This window comes from Gobio gobio, assembly GCF_949357685.1.
Source record: "Gobio gobio genome assembly, chromosome: 13".
NCBI lineage: Eukaryota > Metazoa > Chordata > Actinopteri > Cypriniformes > Gobionidae > Gobio > Gobio gobio.
Genome location: NC_137106.1, coordinates 21420809 through 21437836, shown reverse-complemented (window position 1 = coordinate 21437836; position 17028 = coordinate 21420809). Strand labels below are relative to the sequence as shown.

Below are 17028 nucleotides of genomic sequence, written 5' to 3'. Positions count from 1 at the left end.
TAGACATTGCTGTAGTTGGTGCTTATCTGTGGGAAATCATGTACTCATAATGGGAAATAATAAAAAAAAAAAAAAATTGTAATAAATTTTGCTGTTAACATGTACTTGCTTAATATCCTGGCAGAATTGCTTCTAAGTCCTACATTCCATGCCATATATCCAGCCCTCCATCCTCTTTTGTTTTTTGTTTTGTTTCATGTTTAAATTGTATTTCTTCTCTGTTTTGTTAAAGTTGCTTTATTTGTATATATATATATATATATATATATATATATATATATATATATATATATATATATATATATGGCTGCAGCAGCCTCTTGATTGCTCTCCTAACAGGTTCTCTGTATATCTCAGTGACACTGTTGATATTTGTGACCTCTGTTGTGTCATATAAACTTTTTTCAGGCCTTCTCTTCTTTTGCAATCAGCTCATACAGCAAATGTAGCAATCATTCACCACCTCTCCCCCTTTCTTTCGTTATGTGCCCAGAACGAAGAAAAAAAGGCTCCTTATGTACTTGTGCTGGAGAACACTTGAATAAATGTATTGTTTTTTTTTTTGTGAAAAAGTTGTTGGCTTTTCTTACAAGTATTTACCATACAATACTCATATGATTACATTATGATTACACAAAATATATCATTTATATCTATGGTTTCAATATAATATTCTGGAAAGAAAAAGTATAATATCATAATTTATATAATTTATTATAACGTGCGTGGACACAATTTTATATTTCTTTTTATATTATTTTTGCTTTTTGTTATACTTTGTATATTTATATTATGTGTAATTATATATATATATATATATATATATATATATATATATATATATATATATATATATATATATATATATATATATATATATATATATATATATTACATTACATAAAAACAGCAAATCAATTTTACATTATAAGGATTTTAGGCATTTTACATAGTAGCTCACTTTATAAATCTAGATTTATATATAATACTTTATATTTGTTACTTCATATTTTATATTTGTGTGTGTGTGCGTGCGTGTGTATAAACTGCAAATAAAATGTACTACTTTCACGGTTGCCACATTGGCATAATGATCCAGTTCCATCCCCTGTGAATCTATATAAATGGTACATACCACTGTCGACAGGACACGCCCATATTGTAACGCCATTGGCCGCTGCTGAGGCCATCGCCATGTATCTCGCCTGTGATTGGTCAACGCCCGGCTCTCACAGTCTGGATGCTGCTGCAAGCGTAAGGTTTACCTTACCGGGCTGGACCAACCGAAGCATCTGCCTGTGTGTCTGCTTGCCCGTTTAACAGGCTTTATTGTTCGCCAACGCTGAAAGTGAAGGAAAATCTCTTTTTAAGGATATAACAAAGGAAGTAAGTGCACTATACCGCGCTATTCTGCATTCATTGGTAACGTAAGCTATTTTAAGAAATCCCTCACTGGCTAGCACAGTGATATATTGCTCGACTCGGAACCGTGTAATTTTGTGGTATGGAAAGAATTTCCCCGTCTTGTGTCTCGTGTTTTGCCTTATATCATTTCTAATGTGAGTTGTTAATGGTTTAATTATCGATTGAACGATGTATAAAAAGCTAGTCGATCAATGTGGATGTCGTATCATGTCCATAAACAGCGCGAGCTCACCAGCAATAAACACTATTAAACGTGAGCTCACACACGGTATATGATATTTCCGTTATGTAGCCGTTGTAATATCCTTTATGTCTCTATTCCATGGTACCTTGAGTTGAGACACATTATGTTGCGTGAAGTAAGGGCTTGGTCGCCCCTTTGTGTGACACCCTCGATAGTAAAGGTCCAAATGGGATGAGTCTACATCATCATCACCATCATCATCATCATCATCATCATCAGCAGCAGCAGCCTCTAAATTAAATGCAATCTACATCAGAAGACATTATCGATGCACTGCATTGCACGAATGTGCATGTGTGTATGTTCATAAAATAGCTACATCTTGTCCTCAAGTTTACTCTTCACATGACTTTGCATGATTCTCTGTAAGACACAGTATTTGCACTGTATCTTACAGACATTTTACTCTCTATGTATAATTTTTCATTCTGTTTGTTTGCTGATTTATTTGTATTCCGTTCCATTAATTTCTTCATTTTTCACAATGAAAAATAAAAATATAATATAATTAGTTCAGATATAATTAGTTCAAACCACACTAAATGTCCATTCCAATCTATTTTATTGAATGGAAGTTGCTTCCACAAGACAGATCAGAAGTTTTCATCTACTTCATATTACCCAGAAGAGTGCCATCTGGATCTCATGGAATATGGTATGGTTCAAAAGTGGGTCATTCCTGAGGAAGGCCTCCATGAGTCATGGTGAAGGAACAAATGCTCCAATAATTTTTCTTCGGGCTGTGTTGTGAGGACAGGACAGATGTAGCTCATGCACCGTACTGTTTCTTTTTATAGTAGGATGTCTGAGGACACACCCTTATTCTCCAGCTCCATAGTAGCCCCTCCTCACACACACACACACACACACACACACACACACACACACATACACATACGGACGCCATTCACCATCAGGGGCTCAGAACAGAGGGTGGGGGAACCCTGGGCAGCGCCATACTGTGAATATGCCGCACCCACCTACCCCCAACTCACTTTGCAGCATAGACTCGCATGCACGCTTTCACTTGGGATTAGATCATAAGGAAGAGCGGTGCTGCAGGAAATGTGCAGCAACAGCTGCTAGCCTACATATATTTCCTGCTAACAATCCCACATCCCTGGGCATGCAACACTGGAAAATCTGGGTCACAATTGCTCTGATAATTTCTGAGCATTTAATATGATTTACTGCGCACTCCACTTACATAGTGTTTTGTATATTGAGGTTTTGTTGATTCAACATTTCTGGAATGTTGTTGCAGCGCTGAAATTGCTTTGTGTCATGAATAATTAACATGTTCACATGTAATTAACATGTTAAAAGCTGGGGTTGATAATGTGACTACTCATGCTAAGCTGATGATAATCACACATGTTGGTGTCAGTTTACTCTCTTAAGTGGGATTATAGAATGGCGTAATGGTTTGTAACCTCTTTGAACTAATGTTGTGGAACATTTGGGCTATGCTATGCCTGATTGATCCTGTTTGGATGTCAAGTAAGGGTATAGTTGGTTTCCATAGCTCAAATGTGGAAAAATGGATTAGTGCAAGGTCTTCGTTGAGATATAGGATGTCATTCCAAAAGTATGGGGCGTATATTAAACAGGGTTTCCCACTTCCTGCGGTCATAGGAAAGTAAAGTAGTGTAGTGTGTATATCCAAAAGTTTGGGGTCTGTAAGACGTTTGTATGTTTTTGAAAGAAGTCTCTTATGCTCATCGAGGCTGCATTGATTTGATCAAAAATATAGTAAAAACCATAATATTTTTAATACTAATTACAATTCAAAATAATTCTTTTCTGTTTTATGATATTTTTAAATTGAAATTTATTAGTGTGATTCCAGTCTTCAGTGTCATGTGATCCTTCAGAAATCATTCTAATATTTAGATTTGGTGCTCAAGAAACATTATCAATGTTGAAAACAGGGAAGCTTAATAGTCAAAAGGTGTGGAGACCCTATATAAAGTCATTAACACTCTGTCCTCTGATTCCTTTAGGTTGAAGCATGTCTTCCAGCTCAGCAACGGTGCGCATCCTCATAAAGGGAGGTAAAGTGGTGAACGATGACTTCACACAAGAAGCTGATGTGTACATCGAGAATGGGATTATCCAGCAGGTGGGCAAGGAGCTGATGATCCCAGGTGGGGCCAAGGTTATAGATGCCACAGGAAAGCTGGTGCTCCCGGGTGGCATTGACACCAGTGTTCACCTGAACGAGAGCTTCATGAACGCCTGTACAGCGGATGATTTCTACAGCGGCACCAAGGTATTACCCACTGACTATTAAAGTCAGGGTGAACTCAAAATGTACATGCTTTCATAATACATGTTATTTGTCTTATTGGGAATTATTTATCAGTGCATGTTATTGCGAAGAAAAAAATAATAGTTTCGGAACAACTATTTATTTGGCTGACATCATCAAGTCTTTTCACAATTCATTCAATTCCCAATGGGTAAATTAAAGTCACACCCTGCCGTTGCTTCTTTTAAATATCCTGTTTCACTTGAAAATATGTCACATTATAGAATTAAAATACTGATTTGTTTTGTACACTGGACCACTGTTGTTGTGTTTAAGAATATTTTGATTCCCCACTAAAATAATATCTCAGCATTGTTTCATTATTTTAAATAAGCATTCAGTTTTATAAAGTTTTAAAGTAATTTATCTAATCAGACACCAGCTCCCTAATGTGCCATATTTTGCCATGGTGCTCATGTGGGAAACGTAGGTTTGAATCAGGCTTGCACCACATATCGATGCCATATCCGCTTGCACCAAACTAATTTTTTCCATCTCATCTATCACTAAAAACTGTCAAAAGCCCCAATATCACAAAAGATATTGTGGTCATAAATTAAGAATTTGACAATTTGTAATTAATCATTTGTGGCCATGTTTTATTAATTTGTTCACTCATTTTCATTTAGTTACACTATGGCCAAGATTTACAGAAAACCAGGGAACAAATTAATAAGTTGTTGGAACAGATTCTTAATTCATGGCCCCTGCATGTCATGTGCGGGGCAACATACATTAGGTTTTATTTTTTCATACATTAGCTCAATCTAATGTAAAGAAAGGCAGGTTATTAAAATGCCTTCAGGCATTGTAGCTTTGTCACTTCTGACATGTGGTTCCAATTGGGACATATAGAGAGAAAGTTGAAGCAAAAGATGGATTTTTAGACTTTGGATCCCCCACACGGAGAGTGGCCCCCACCATCTGCCAGGGGCCTTTTATCTCACAACAACTCAATACGTTGTTCTTCTCAAAAGTTACTTGTATGGTAGTACTGCTAATAGTACTACTGGTAGAGTCTTATACGCTATTTTATTTTTTACTAAAATGTGTTTTGATTTTCCTCGCATTATATGATGTATTTTAGCAGTATGAGTTTTTGCTTATTTCAGATAAGTGATTTCATACAGTGAAAGATCTTTATACAACCTTAAGCCAAAAGATGTGTGATGTAACATCCATTTATTGTCGCATTCATTTGTTCATGTTTTATAAATACTTCAAAAGCAGAGATGTGCTCGCTTCAGCAGCACTGCCTAAATAAATCCCATGGGTCACTTAGCAGACACTGAGATGCAAGAGTGAGCATTGCACACTCCCAGTCTGCCTCCGTCAACCACAGGGCACGATTCACCATCACAAATACATACACGCTCTTATTCAGAGAGTGCTGCAGGCTCTGAGATGACAAATAAAGAGTTGTTATCGGCACCGTTATTGTTAGCCTTGGCAACACAAGTGGCATTCTCTTCTACCCTCCCCCTCCCCCCCACTCCCGCCATGAGACTCGCCAGGCAGGCGCAGAGACAAATGGAGATCAGATTCGGTTTCCATAGATACAGGAGCACTGCTGCAAAGACTGCTGCAAAAGCCTTTCACTCGTGCCATTGTGCTAGAAGACAATGGTGCACAAATGCACGCCCCTTCATTGGATGTGACAGCCCGGCATGTGTCAGCTGAAAGATGCTTTTAAAGAGGACATTTTTGTGATTGAATTACTATTTTTCATTGTTTTCTTGTACTAAGAAACAGCTTTCTACTAATTAAGGATTTCCCTGTAAAATATTATTCTCTGACAGATAAAGTGGGATATTTATTGGTGGCGTTTTCTAAGGCATTATGAGCAATTCATTCATATTATTTTAGAACCCACACTTCTTTGGTCTTTGGTATAGAAAGATGTTTCTGGGTGTTTCTCCCTCATATCACCTTCGAGGTCTTGATAAATTGTGGCATTTCTTTGTTGTTTAGGATCCAGTATTCCCGCAATTTTATAAGTTTAATAAATAACTCTGTCTCGTCTTCTGTCCAAACATACCACGCCATCTTTAAAGAATAATCAACTTTTCTAGGGGTGGAGCGGTTCTTGGTAAAAAATCGAACTTACGGTTCTCCACTCACGGTTCGGTACGCACTTGCACCCGCGGTTCATCTCAAATCTGACGACGCATCTATATCAGCAGCCATATCTTAGCCCTAGACTGAAGCTAAGCAGGGCTGAGCCTGGTCAGTACCTGGATGGGAGACCTCCTGGGAAAACTAGGTAGCTTCTGGAAGAGGTGTTAGTGAGGCCAGCAGGGGGTGCTCACCCTGCGGTCTGTGTGGTTTCTAACCAAGCGGCAACCTCCCCCAGTTTATCTTGAAGCCAATACAGAAGTGACTTATACTGCAATTCATAGACTGGCCGCTAGAGACCATGTTTACAGCCTGGTACAAATTGTGGTTTTGGTCTATATATCTAATTTGGCCCTTCATGACAACTGTGGGGGGGGGGGGGGGGGGGTGGATTTTTTTATAACCCATTCGTTTACAGTATATAAAGCCTTAAAGTTCTGCAAAATTAAGGGTGGGGCCACTTTGAGTGACAGGTGGATTGCCGTTTGTCTGCTGTCTGTTAGTCATCATGTCAAACTCCACCCACATCCCACCTCTTTGCCCATTTTCGGTTATCCGGGAGTGACGCGCGATGCAAGCTGCCAAGATGGCAACGGCCAGCTCGTCCCTACTTTACGCTTCAAAACTGCTCTTCAGAATCCTATGGGTGATGTCACGGACACTATGTCCATATTTTTTTCCTAACGCCCCAGTATAGTGATGGGGACACTATACTGTAACAAGCACATTAAGAAATTACTCACTACTCTTGACTGAATAGCTCTTGACGGAATAATAATTTGAGCCGTTCCACCCTACGTACGCCAGGTGACCTGTAAATGCGGGAAAAAAAACCATTTCGTTTCCATTGCAATTTTGCGAAATATTAATTTTTTCGAATTGCCTGAAAAACCACCTCAAGCGAGCATAAAAACTTTTTTGCTATTTATGGGAATGTTTGCGAAATTGACGTGTTTCAATTGGGCGTATTTTCAATTCGCAATTTCAATTTGCGCAATTTAAAGGGTAATGCAAATGCAGATATAGAAATCACCAGAACACCCTAGCAGCAATCAGATATTCCTAGCAATCACCAGAAGACCCCAGAAATGATCAGAACATCCTAGCAACAGCAGAACACCTTAACAACAGCCTAGCAATTCAATTGCAACAAAAAGAGCATCCTAGCAACCACCAGAACACCCTAGTAATGTTTATAATGCCTTAGCAACCACCAGAACATAAAGCAGCCTAGCAATTCCCTAGCAACAACCAGATTACCGCTAGCAAAGACCTAGAAACATCCATTACACCCTAACAACCAGAAGAACACCTTAACAACAGCCTGGCAATTCCATTGCAACAAAAAGAGCATCCTAGCAACCACCAGAACACACTAGTAATGTCTATAATGCCCTAGAAACAACCAGATCACCCTAGCAACAATCACAACATCCTAGCAACTACTAGAATAGTCTATCAATTTGAACCGTTCCACCCTACGTACACCAGGTGAGCTGTAAAAGAGGAAAAAAACCTCTCGTTTCCATTGCAGTTTTGCAAAATATAAATTTTTCCGAATTGCCTAAAAAACCACCCCAAGTCAGCATAAAAACTTTTTTGCGGTTTATGGGAATGTTTGCGAAAATTGTTGTGTTTCCATTGGGCATATTTTCAATTCGCAATTTCAATTTGCGCCACCACGTCACCCTAGCAACCTCCCAGAACACTCTAGCAATGCCTTAGTAATAACCAGAACATCATTTAAATACCTAGCAATCAGCAGAACACCTTAAACCACCCTATCAATTCCCTAGCAACCACCAGCACACCCTAGCAACAATTAGAGCATCATAGCAACTACCATAAAACCTTACAAACAGCTTAGCAATTCTCTAGCAACAACCAGATCATCCTAGAAGTGACCTAGCAATCATCAAACATCCTAAGCAATGCTTTAGTTATGACCAGACTATTCTTTAAATGCCTAACAACCTCCCAGAACACCCAAACAGCACAGTTTTGCCTTAGCAACCAGCAGAAGACTTTAAATCAGCATAATAATTCCCTAGCAATCACCACCACACCCTAGGAACAATCAGAACCACCCAGAATACCCTAGAAAATGCCATAAGAATAAACAGAACATCCTATAACTGTCTACAACCACCAGAACACCCTAGCAACCATGCAGTGATGCCTTAGCAACCGCTCAGAATACCTTTGAATACAGTTTTCGAATACATGTGTAATTTAACCTTGGTTCATGTTTTCTGAGTACTGTAATGTAACGTTACATTTCATGCAAAGCTTTTGTGAAAATGTCGCTATTATGTTATGTTGTCGTCGGCTCATTACACCAAGTGATGGGTATCGACGCTGCATGGATCCCACAGCAGTCAGTCTGTTGTTTGTTTATTTCCAGGCTGCTCTGGCTGGAGGCACCACTATGGTGATTGCTCACGTGCTGCCAGAGAAGAATGAATCATTGCTGGATGCTTATGAAAATTGTCGCTCTCACGCTGATGCCAAGGCATGCTGTGACTACGCTCTTCATATTGGAGTGACCTGGTGGGGACCAAAGGTACAGAGTCTGTGTTTGCTGAGTTTGAAACTTTCTATAACAACAGGAACAGGAAAAATGTGCTAAAAAATTTCAATTGAATTTACAGTCGTATTATAACTTTTGTCTTAATTTTGAGATAAATGTCACTTTTGCATTACAGGTTAGGGCTCAAATGGAGACGCTGGTGCGGGAAAAGGGGGTGAACTCCTTCCAAATGTACATGGCGTATAAGGACATGTACATGCTGAGGGACAGCGAGCTCTTCCAGGCCCTGCAGAACTGTAAAGACATCGGTGCTGTGGCCCGTGTCCATGCGGAGAACGGAGAACTGGTTGCTGAGGTATAAATCAGGGAACTTGTACAAAATCGTACCATATAAATAAATTCTGCTCCATAACCCAGTGAGCTGTACATAGGCAGCAACTTCACATTATGCCACAAATATCACTCTTCACTCCTAGTTTTATTTTATAAATACTTCAGTATTATACAGTATCAGTATTATACAGTATGAAATATACATATATTTATAGTCATGCAGTGTGTTTTGGGAAGTCTTTTTCCACATACAAGATGTACATTACCGTTCAGTATCAAGTTTGGGGTCAGTTAGATAATGATAAGAAAAGTTTCTGGTGCAGCAAATCAGCATATTAGAATAATTTCTGAAGAATCATGTGACACTGAAGACCGGAGCAATGATGCTGACAATTCAGCTTTTCCAATAAATTATATTTTAAAATAAAACAGTTATTTTAAAATGTAATAATATTCCACAATTTTGCTGTTTTTACTTTATGCAGCCTTTTAAATGCAGCCTTGGTGAGCATGAGAGACTTTTTCAAAAACATGAATAAAACTATTTTTTTAACAGTAGTGTATGTGATGATGCTGCCTTGATTTTGTCTAAAATTACCTTAAATAATCATGTTATAATGTTATTACAGTGACTTAAAATGACGTCTAGGTAGGATCATGTCTTCCTTCCTGCATAGTCATTATTTATCATGTTCTCATTATCTCATGTTTTTATTGTATTTAGGGTGCTAGAGAAGCGTTGGATCTAGGTATTAGTGGACCGGAGGGCATTGAGATAAGCAGACCTGAGGAGGTAAAATAAACATTCAAATCCTGTAACCATGAAATGGTTTTCTTTTAAGATATTAGTCACGCTGCTGCCTCTTTTTCTCCAGCTCCTAGTCTTTCCCGTCTCCATATTGCATTTCCATGGATTATTAATACTTTCAAGCGTCTGTTTATCATTAGGTTTCACTGGTGACATTTGTGTTTTCTCACTTACCTTGGGAATTTTCCATGTACAGCTGGAAGCAGAGGCCGTCCACCGAGCCATCACCATCGCTAACAGAGTGAGTATGATGTATTCAAAATGATGTTGAAAATAATTAACAATTTTAAGCATTTTTAATAAATTTCAAGTGTGAACATTCATTTTGACAACCCTTACTAAAACATGTAACTAATGCTACCATGTATGTACCACCATTCAAAAGTTTGGGATTAGACACAGCAAAGACATTTATAGTGTTACAAAATATTTCTATTTTCTGCTGTTCTTTTGAACATTCTATTCATCAAAGAATACTGAAAAAAAATTTCATGGTTCCGACTAAAATATTACGCAGCACAACAATTTTCAAACAGTTATAAATAATAAGAAATGTTTGCAAATTCAGCGTTGCCATCACAGGAATACAATTACATTTTAAAATATATTAAAATAGACATTATAAATTGTTATAATATTTCACAATATTACTTTTTTTTACTGAATTTTTGATCAAATGAATGCAGCCTTGATTAGCAGAAGACTCAAAAACATTCATCAATCTTACCAAAATACCAACCCTAAACTTTTGAACAATAGTGCACTTCAATTGAGTTCCCTCTTTTACTGTTATTTCATAGCTAAAGCAAATGTGCATACAGTAAACTGCAGTGTAAAACAGAATCTCATGACTGACCCAGCATTACTCTGCAATGAAACATACAGTTGAGTTACATATTAATAGCTTTTAATATCTCTAAATGTTTTCATAATCAATGTTTCTGGTTTTGTCTCATAGGCCCATTGTCCCATATATCTTGTGAACGTGTCCAGCATGTCAGCAGGGGATGTTTTAGCATCGGCTAAAATGCAGGGTAAGAGCCAGACAATGATGCTTAGTGTGTTGTTTTAGTACAAAACCTTACATCTTACTCTTACTTATTTGAACTTCTATATGACACCTGAATCATCATAAGTGAATGACATAAGATTTATTTATTTATTTATAGTTTATTTGGTAGGGACAGATACAGTGAACATAGATTATCTTCACGAAGCAATCCCATGTCAGTATCATAGTGTTTATAGCCAAGGCTAATTCGCAACACTCTGAATACTGAATACTTAGGGAAAGTGGTGCATGGAGAGACCACCACTGCGCACGCTGTCTTAAATGGGATGCAGTACTACCACCAGGACTGGGTCCATGCTGCTGCTTTCGTCACTGTGCCACCACTCAGACTTGACCCCAACACACCCAATTACCTGCTCAGCCTTCTGGGAAAGTAAGCGGATTCACTATTTGAGTAGTTTCATTTAGTCTTATATCCATGCTGTCACATAAAAAGTATTTTCACTGTGATGTAGTGACACTCTGAACGTCGTGACATCGGATCATCGACCCTTCACCACTAAACAGAAGGCGATGGGCAAAGACGACTTCACTAAAATCCCTCATGGTGTTCCCGGGGTGCAGGACCGCATGAGTGTTATGTGGGAGCGGGGAGTGGTAGGTTTCATTTCATGACAGAAGCTACACTGCTGACTAGCGTTGTTACAACACCAACATTTCTGTAGCCAGTACTTGTGAAATTGGATTATTTTAATACCAGTTTTAATGTTGCAACTAAAATTGAATTTCCAGTAATCACCTTCATAAATATAAACAAATTAACGGCTAACACTAGTATTACAAGTTAGTCATCTAATTTTTTTCTTCAAGAAGACAGTTTGTAACTTTTTATATCTGTTACATAAAAAGGTAGAAAGTTAGGAAGGTCTAATTTAAATTCGAAAGTAAGCCCTAACTCATTTCTGTTCAGCATAGTTCTTAAGACACAGTCCTAACCAAGGCTCTAGATTGCGACTTAATGACTGCATTTTGCAACCTTTTTTTCCTGCCAGTGCGACTAAAATTTTTTAGAAGCTGACATTTCTATTGCATATGAGAAACATCAAACGGCAAAGGTGTCAAAAGCAGAATTAAACACCGCTACTCGTTTGAGCCACGCAGGTGTGTTTACTTACAGACAGGTCTCGATCATGCGATAATTATTCAATTGTGCTGCGAGGTCCAGCAAAAAGTGCTTGAATTTGGGGCAGAATTCTCTGTTACAAAACCCAAGTCTCAGTGATTGAAACTAGTTTAAATCCAGATGAAACAGCGCAGACATTTTTAACAAGACTAATGTGGAAAACAGGAGAAATGATCCAGTTAGAAAGCTTTGCAATCCATAAACCACCAACATTTACTATGGATTTACTATAGTAACACTAGCTAACCATGCTATTTTGGCGAAATGTGGTATATTTGTATTGAATGTTATTATATGGTTCTAACATACACCGTCTGGTGCTACTTGGGTCAACAGGTGTGACCCTGGGTGAGGGGGTCTGTTGATTAAAGACCCGAAACACCTGTTGTTATTATATTAATATAAGATAAGTGTATTACAGGAATAATGGAATATTACAGTAATATGTGTTTAGGCCACTGTTTTTATAACTAAACTTTATAACTTTTTACAGTCAAATTGATGAGCCATGCATGGTTTTACTTGTGGTTACCATGATCTACAAATGTATGATACATGGAAAAACAAGGGTGAATTTTAATGGGCAAATACAAAATAATACTTGCACTAATGGGATAGTACGGATCGTATGCACATTAAAAGATAATAAAGTCATGTCTTAAATTATAAATAATAAAGTGGGTGAAATTAATATTCATGATATTCATTAATATTCACACCTAGTATGCTGAAAGTGTAGCTCATGAATTTTAGTTACATTATGTGACTTGGACGGATTTATTCCTGTGATGGCAAAGCTGAATTTTCAGCACCATTACTCCAGTCTTCAGTGTCACATGATCCTTCAGAAATCATTCTAATATGCTGATTTGGTCCTCAAGAAAGCACAGCATTTATTAAAATATGAATCTTTTGTTATATAAATGTGTTTACTGTTACTTTTGATCAATTTAATGCATCCTTGCTGAATAAAAGTATTCATTTCTTTAAAAAAACTCCCTAACTTTTGAACGATAGTGTATACAAGTAATCTATATAATAAATGTTACATTGATATAAAAATAAAATAATTCATATAATAGACAGTTATGTTGCCGTACAAACCACAAAAAGGACAACAATTGTGGAGAAGACAGAAAATTACATGCATCAAAGTTTAAAATAAACCTTTTCTTGCTCATCTAATCTATCTTTCTTAATAGGTTGGAGGCAAGATGGATGAGAACCGTTTTGTTGCTGTCACAAGCTCTAATGCTGCAAAGATCTACAACCTTTACCCTAGGAAGGGCCGGATCATCCCTGGAGCTGATGCGGATGTGGTAGTCTGGGATCCTGAATCAACAAGGTGTGCAGAATTATGGATTGAATTCAAACCAGCTGTGAATCAAATAACATTTAATTTACCATTCGTTGTAAAATGTAAGTACACTTAATTTTTTTTACATGGTTTTGTGTGTTTGTAGGACCATCTCTGTGTCCACTCAATGGCAGGGTGGTGATGTAAATCTATATGAGAACCTGCGCTGTCACGGCGTCCCCCTGGTAACCATCAGCCGCGGTCGCGTGGTCTATGAAAATGGCATCTTCACTTGTGCTGAGGGCTCGGGAAAGTTCTACCCTCTCCGAACCTTTCCTGACTACCTCTACAAGAAAATGGTGCAGCGGGAGAAGGTACTCAAAACACAACTCTCTCCATTATATCATGTTTATTAATGACAGTGTATCGCAGTGCCTCGACAGAGATTGTTTGTGACCCTCTACCCTCAGTGTCAAGCACTCAAGGGGGTGGAGCGTACCCCGTACACTGGAGATGTAGCGGCAGTGCAAAATTCAGGGAAGAAAGAACTGGGCCCTTCAGATGGAGACATGAGTCAGCGACCCTGTACACGCCACGGGGGAATGAGAGACCTACATGAGTCCAGCTTTAGTTTGTCTGGTAAAGTAGCCTGTATTAAACCATACTAAAGACTGTAGGGGTAAATCTCTCAAAGAAATGTCATACTTGACATTGAAAAATACAATTTGCATAAAGAAAATAAAGCCTATTTTTAATGTATCTGTCATTTTTTTTAAGATGTCACCTCAGATTTGGAGCACAGCTTGTTTAGATTTATGGTTGTCAGTTTTTTTTTTCAGTTTTAGAGTAAAATAATAAAAGTACTGTGCAAAAGTCTGGGGCATGTTTCAGTATTAATCCAGTTATTTATGTCTTTTGCTGTAGTGTGTCAGTAGGAAATATGAGTTAACATTTCCAAATATTTATTTTGCCGCAGTTCTTCTGGATTTAGTCTGTCTCAGTTTTTTCTGTTTCTTCATGTAATCACAGGCAGACTCGATGATGGTAAGATCGGATCTCTGTGTGGATACAAAAATCTCACTGGATTTTTACAATTAATGGCAAAAGGAATGTTTGGAAATGTCAACGGGTATTTCCTACTGACACACTACGCCAAAATATATAAATAAATGGCTTAATGGGATTTTTTTTCTACGTGAAAATATTAATATGCCTAGCCTACTGTATATTTTGTATATTTTAATATAAAAAGAATAAAAAACAAACAAACTTGAACTTCTATAACTTTTTAAAGTTCATTCTATTCAAAACTATTTTCACTTCAGCAATAATCTGAGACCAAAACGAGACAAAACTTAAGTCTGTGCTTCAAAGCATTGAAGATTTATTTAGAAGTTTAAGTAGAACATTTCATTTTCAGGTCTATGCTCAAAAAGTGGTTAACAGGTAATAAATTAATTATAACTACTAAATATAATTGAGTACCATAAAAATATAATTGAGTACCCTAGAGATACAAAATATTAAATAAAAAACATTATCGAACTAAAATATAGTACATATAGGACAAAATCAGTCATTTTTGACTGCCATGTGAGCACCAGAGGGTTAAGGCTAGTACAATTTTAATAAAAATAACAATTTCATTGAAATTTTCCCTAAATGTCATTCTCATTCTATCTGAACACTTTTTTTAACTACATTGTTGAATATCTTGAATATATATATGTAGCTGAACAAGGTTTTTTTTTTTTTTTTTTACAGGTGCCCAAATTGATGATAATGTTCCAAAGAGAGCTTCTGCGCGGATTCTGGCGCCACCTGGTGGTCGTTCTAGTGGAATCTGGTAACATTTTGGATCAACACTTGCAGAAGTCTGAAACTAAACACCTACATTTTTGACAACCTCACATCTGATGAACATTTAATTTGAATCACTTGCACCTAAACTCCAGTGTTTTTATATAAATGTGTGTATGAGGGGGAAATTACAAAACAATATATTTGTGTGGAAATTGGAAAACGAGGTATATGTTGGAAATGCTTGTAAGAGAGTTGGTTATACAAAATGTTACAGGGTGTTTTGTTCTTCATATTCAGTTAAATGAATTAGTGAAGGTTGTGTTCAAATACAACACTGTTGTAGTGCTAAATAAATTACAGACCCTTTTACTAACCGTTTTTGTTATCGCATATACAATACGTTTTACATATGTTGAACCATTTTAAAGATAGCAACTGGAAATTTGTTTAAGAATGGGAACATTATTAGTTTGTGTAGTTGGTAATGGCTTGAAAATGTGAACCATTGTAAAGTTATTTAATATTTTACCTCTTTTAATGTGTTGGCAGATAACTGTACATTTACCTCAGTGTTTATCTCTCGAGTTACACTTGCGTACTCTGCCTCTTTACATTTACTCTTACAGTGGCGCATTCTGACAGCAGGTACAGTTACAAAACATGTTTGCTTTGTTTTGAGGTGTTAATATTTTTTTCTTACTTTTTTGACATACTGATCATTTAAAGGCAATACAAGATATTTGATTGTTTCTGTCATGACACAGGCCACTTGTATTGCTTAAGTATTTAAAAAAGTTAATTTATATGAAACATTTTTAATTTTCCTAATGTCGTTTATAAGCACACGTACCTGACCTCCTAAAATGTGAATTAAGAATAACATTGTTTACTTTGTTACATATCAAATTTAGTTGTGTAACCTATCTAAAACTATTGATTTTTTATTTATAACTGGCCTATTTTTTTTTTTATTTTTTTTTCAATCCATTAAGTCTACATTCCCTTGTACTGTTTTGGGAATTTAAAAGTTATTCTTCATAGCAATGCCATAATGTTGCAGTATAGCTTTTATGTTTATTCTACAATTAGCGGTTCATCAGTTGTTCACTGAACATTAACACTATGTATTAGTATTCAAAGCTAGTCAGACAAATTCTGCATCACTTCTGATCAATGAGCTCCACATCCACTAGCCAACCCTTATGAAAGACAGCAGACAGTTAACTGACGCATGTGTTCTTTTTGTACATGTATGTCTAACTAAGCACTTCTGTAGAGACCATTTTAAACACAGTAACTTTAGCTGTACAACTCAGTGTTCCAGTGACACAAGCAGTAGAATGGCAAGAACATTTCTGTTGGTGCTAAATATTCATGTATTTTTTATTCTGGATTTTCAGTATGGTTTTCAATTTTTTTCAATATGAGCTGTTTATGCACTACAATTGTCCGTATTAATGTAATATGTATCTCATGAAAAAGTGCAAATAAACCCCATTCAACCTCATGTCCACATGTATTATTGAATCAAATTAAACATTGAATATTCATGTACAGTACCAGTCAAAAGTTCAGAAACATTACTATTTTTAATGCTTTTGAAAGAAGTCTCATGCTCATCAAGGCTGCATTTATTTGATCAAAATACAGAAAAAAAACTATAATATTGTGAAATATTATTTCAATTTTAAATAATGGTTTTCTATTTTATTATTATTTAAAATATTATTTATTTCTGTGATGTAAAGCTGAATTTTCATCAGCCATTACTCCAGTCTTCAGTATCACATGATCCTTCAGAAATTATTCTAATATGCTGATTTTGAAATTAAGTTATTATTAATGTTGGAAACAGTTGTGCTTAATATTTTGTGAAACCAGTGATACTTTTTTCCAGGATTAATTGATGAATAAAAAGTATTCAAAAAATATTTTAAGTATTTTATCAATTTAACACATCTTTGTTA

At 36.6% G+C, this 17028-nt stretch overlaps 1 protein-coding gene across 1 annotated transcript; it reads left to right on the top strand.

Moving 5' to 3' along the window:
- The first annotated feature begins 1252 nt into the window (after nucleotides 1-1252).
- On the top strand, nucleotides 1253-16567 carry dpysl5a (dihydropyrimidinase like 5a). The gene is made up of 13 exons (XM_079832567.1): nucleotides 1253-1386; nucleotides 3673-3941; nucleotides 8500-8658; nucleotides 8801-8980; nucleotides 9683-9751; nucleotides 9963-10007; nucleotides 10725-10800; nucleotides 11055-11211; nucleotides 11294-11435; nucleotides 13164-13306; nucleotides 13425-13632; nucleotides 13729-13897; nucleotides 15023-16567. The coding sequence occupies exons 2-13, from the start codon at nucleotides 3681-3683 to the stop codon at nucleotides 15106-15108; spliced, it is 1695 nt and encodes a 564-aa protein (XP_079688693.1). The 5' UTR covers nucleotides 1253-1386; nucleotides 3673-3680; the 3' UTR covers nucleotides 15109-16567.
- The last annotated feature ends 461 nt before the right edge of the window (nucleotides 16568-17028 follow it).

What these genes read in the sequence shown, in the direction of transcription:
- dpysl5a (XM_079832567.1), top strand. Translation starts at nt 3,681, where the DNA reads ATGTCTTCCAGCTCAGCAACGGTGCGCATCCTCATAAAGGGAGGTAAA. An exon ending in AGCATCGGCTAAAATGCAGG is followed by an intron (nt 10,801 to 11,054) that starts GTAAGAGCCAGA and finishes CTGAATACTTAG; the next exon opens with GGAAAGTGGTGCATGGAGAG. An exon ending in TTATGTGGGAGCGGGGAGTG is followed by an intron (nt 11,436 to 13,163) that starts GTAGGTTTCATT and finishes CTTTCTTAATAG; the next exon opens with GTTGGAGGCAAGATGGATGA.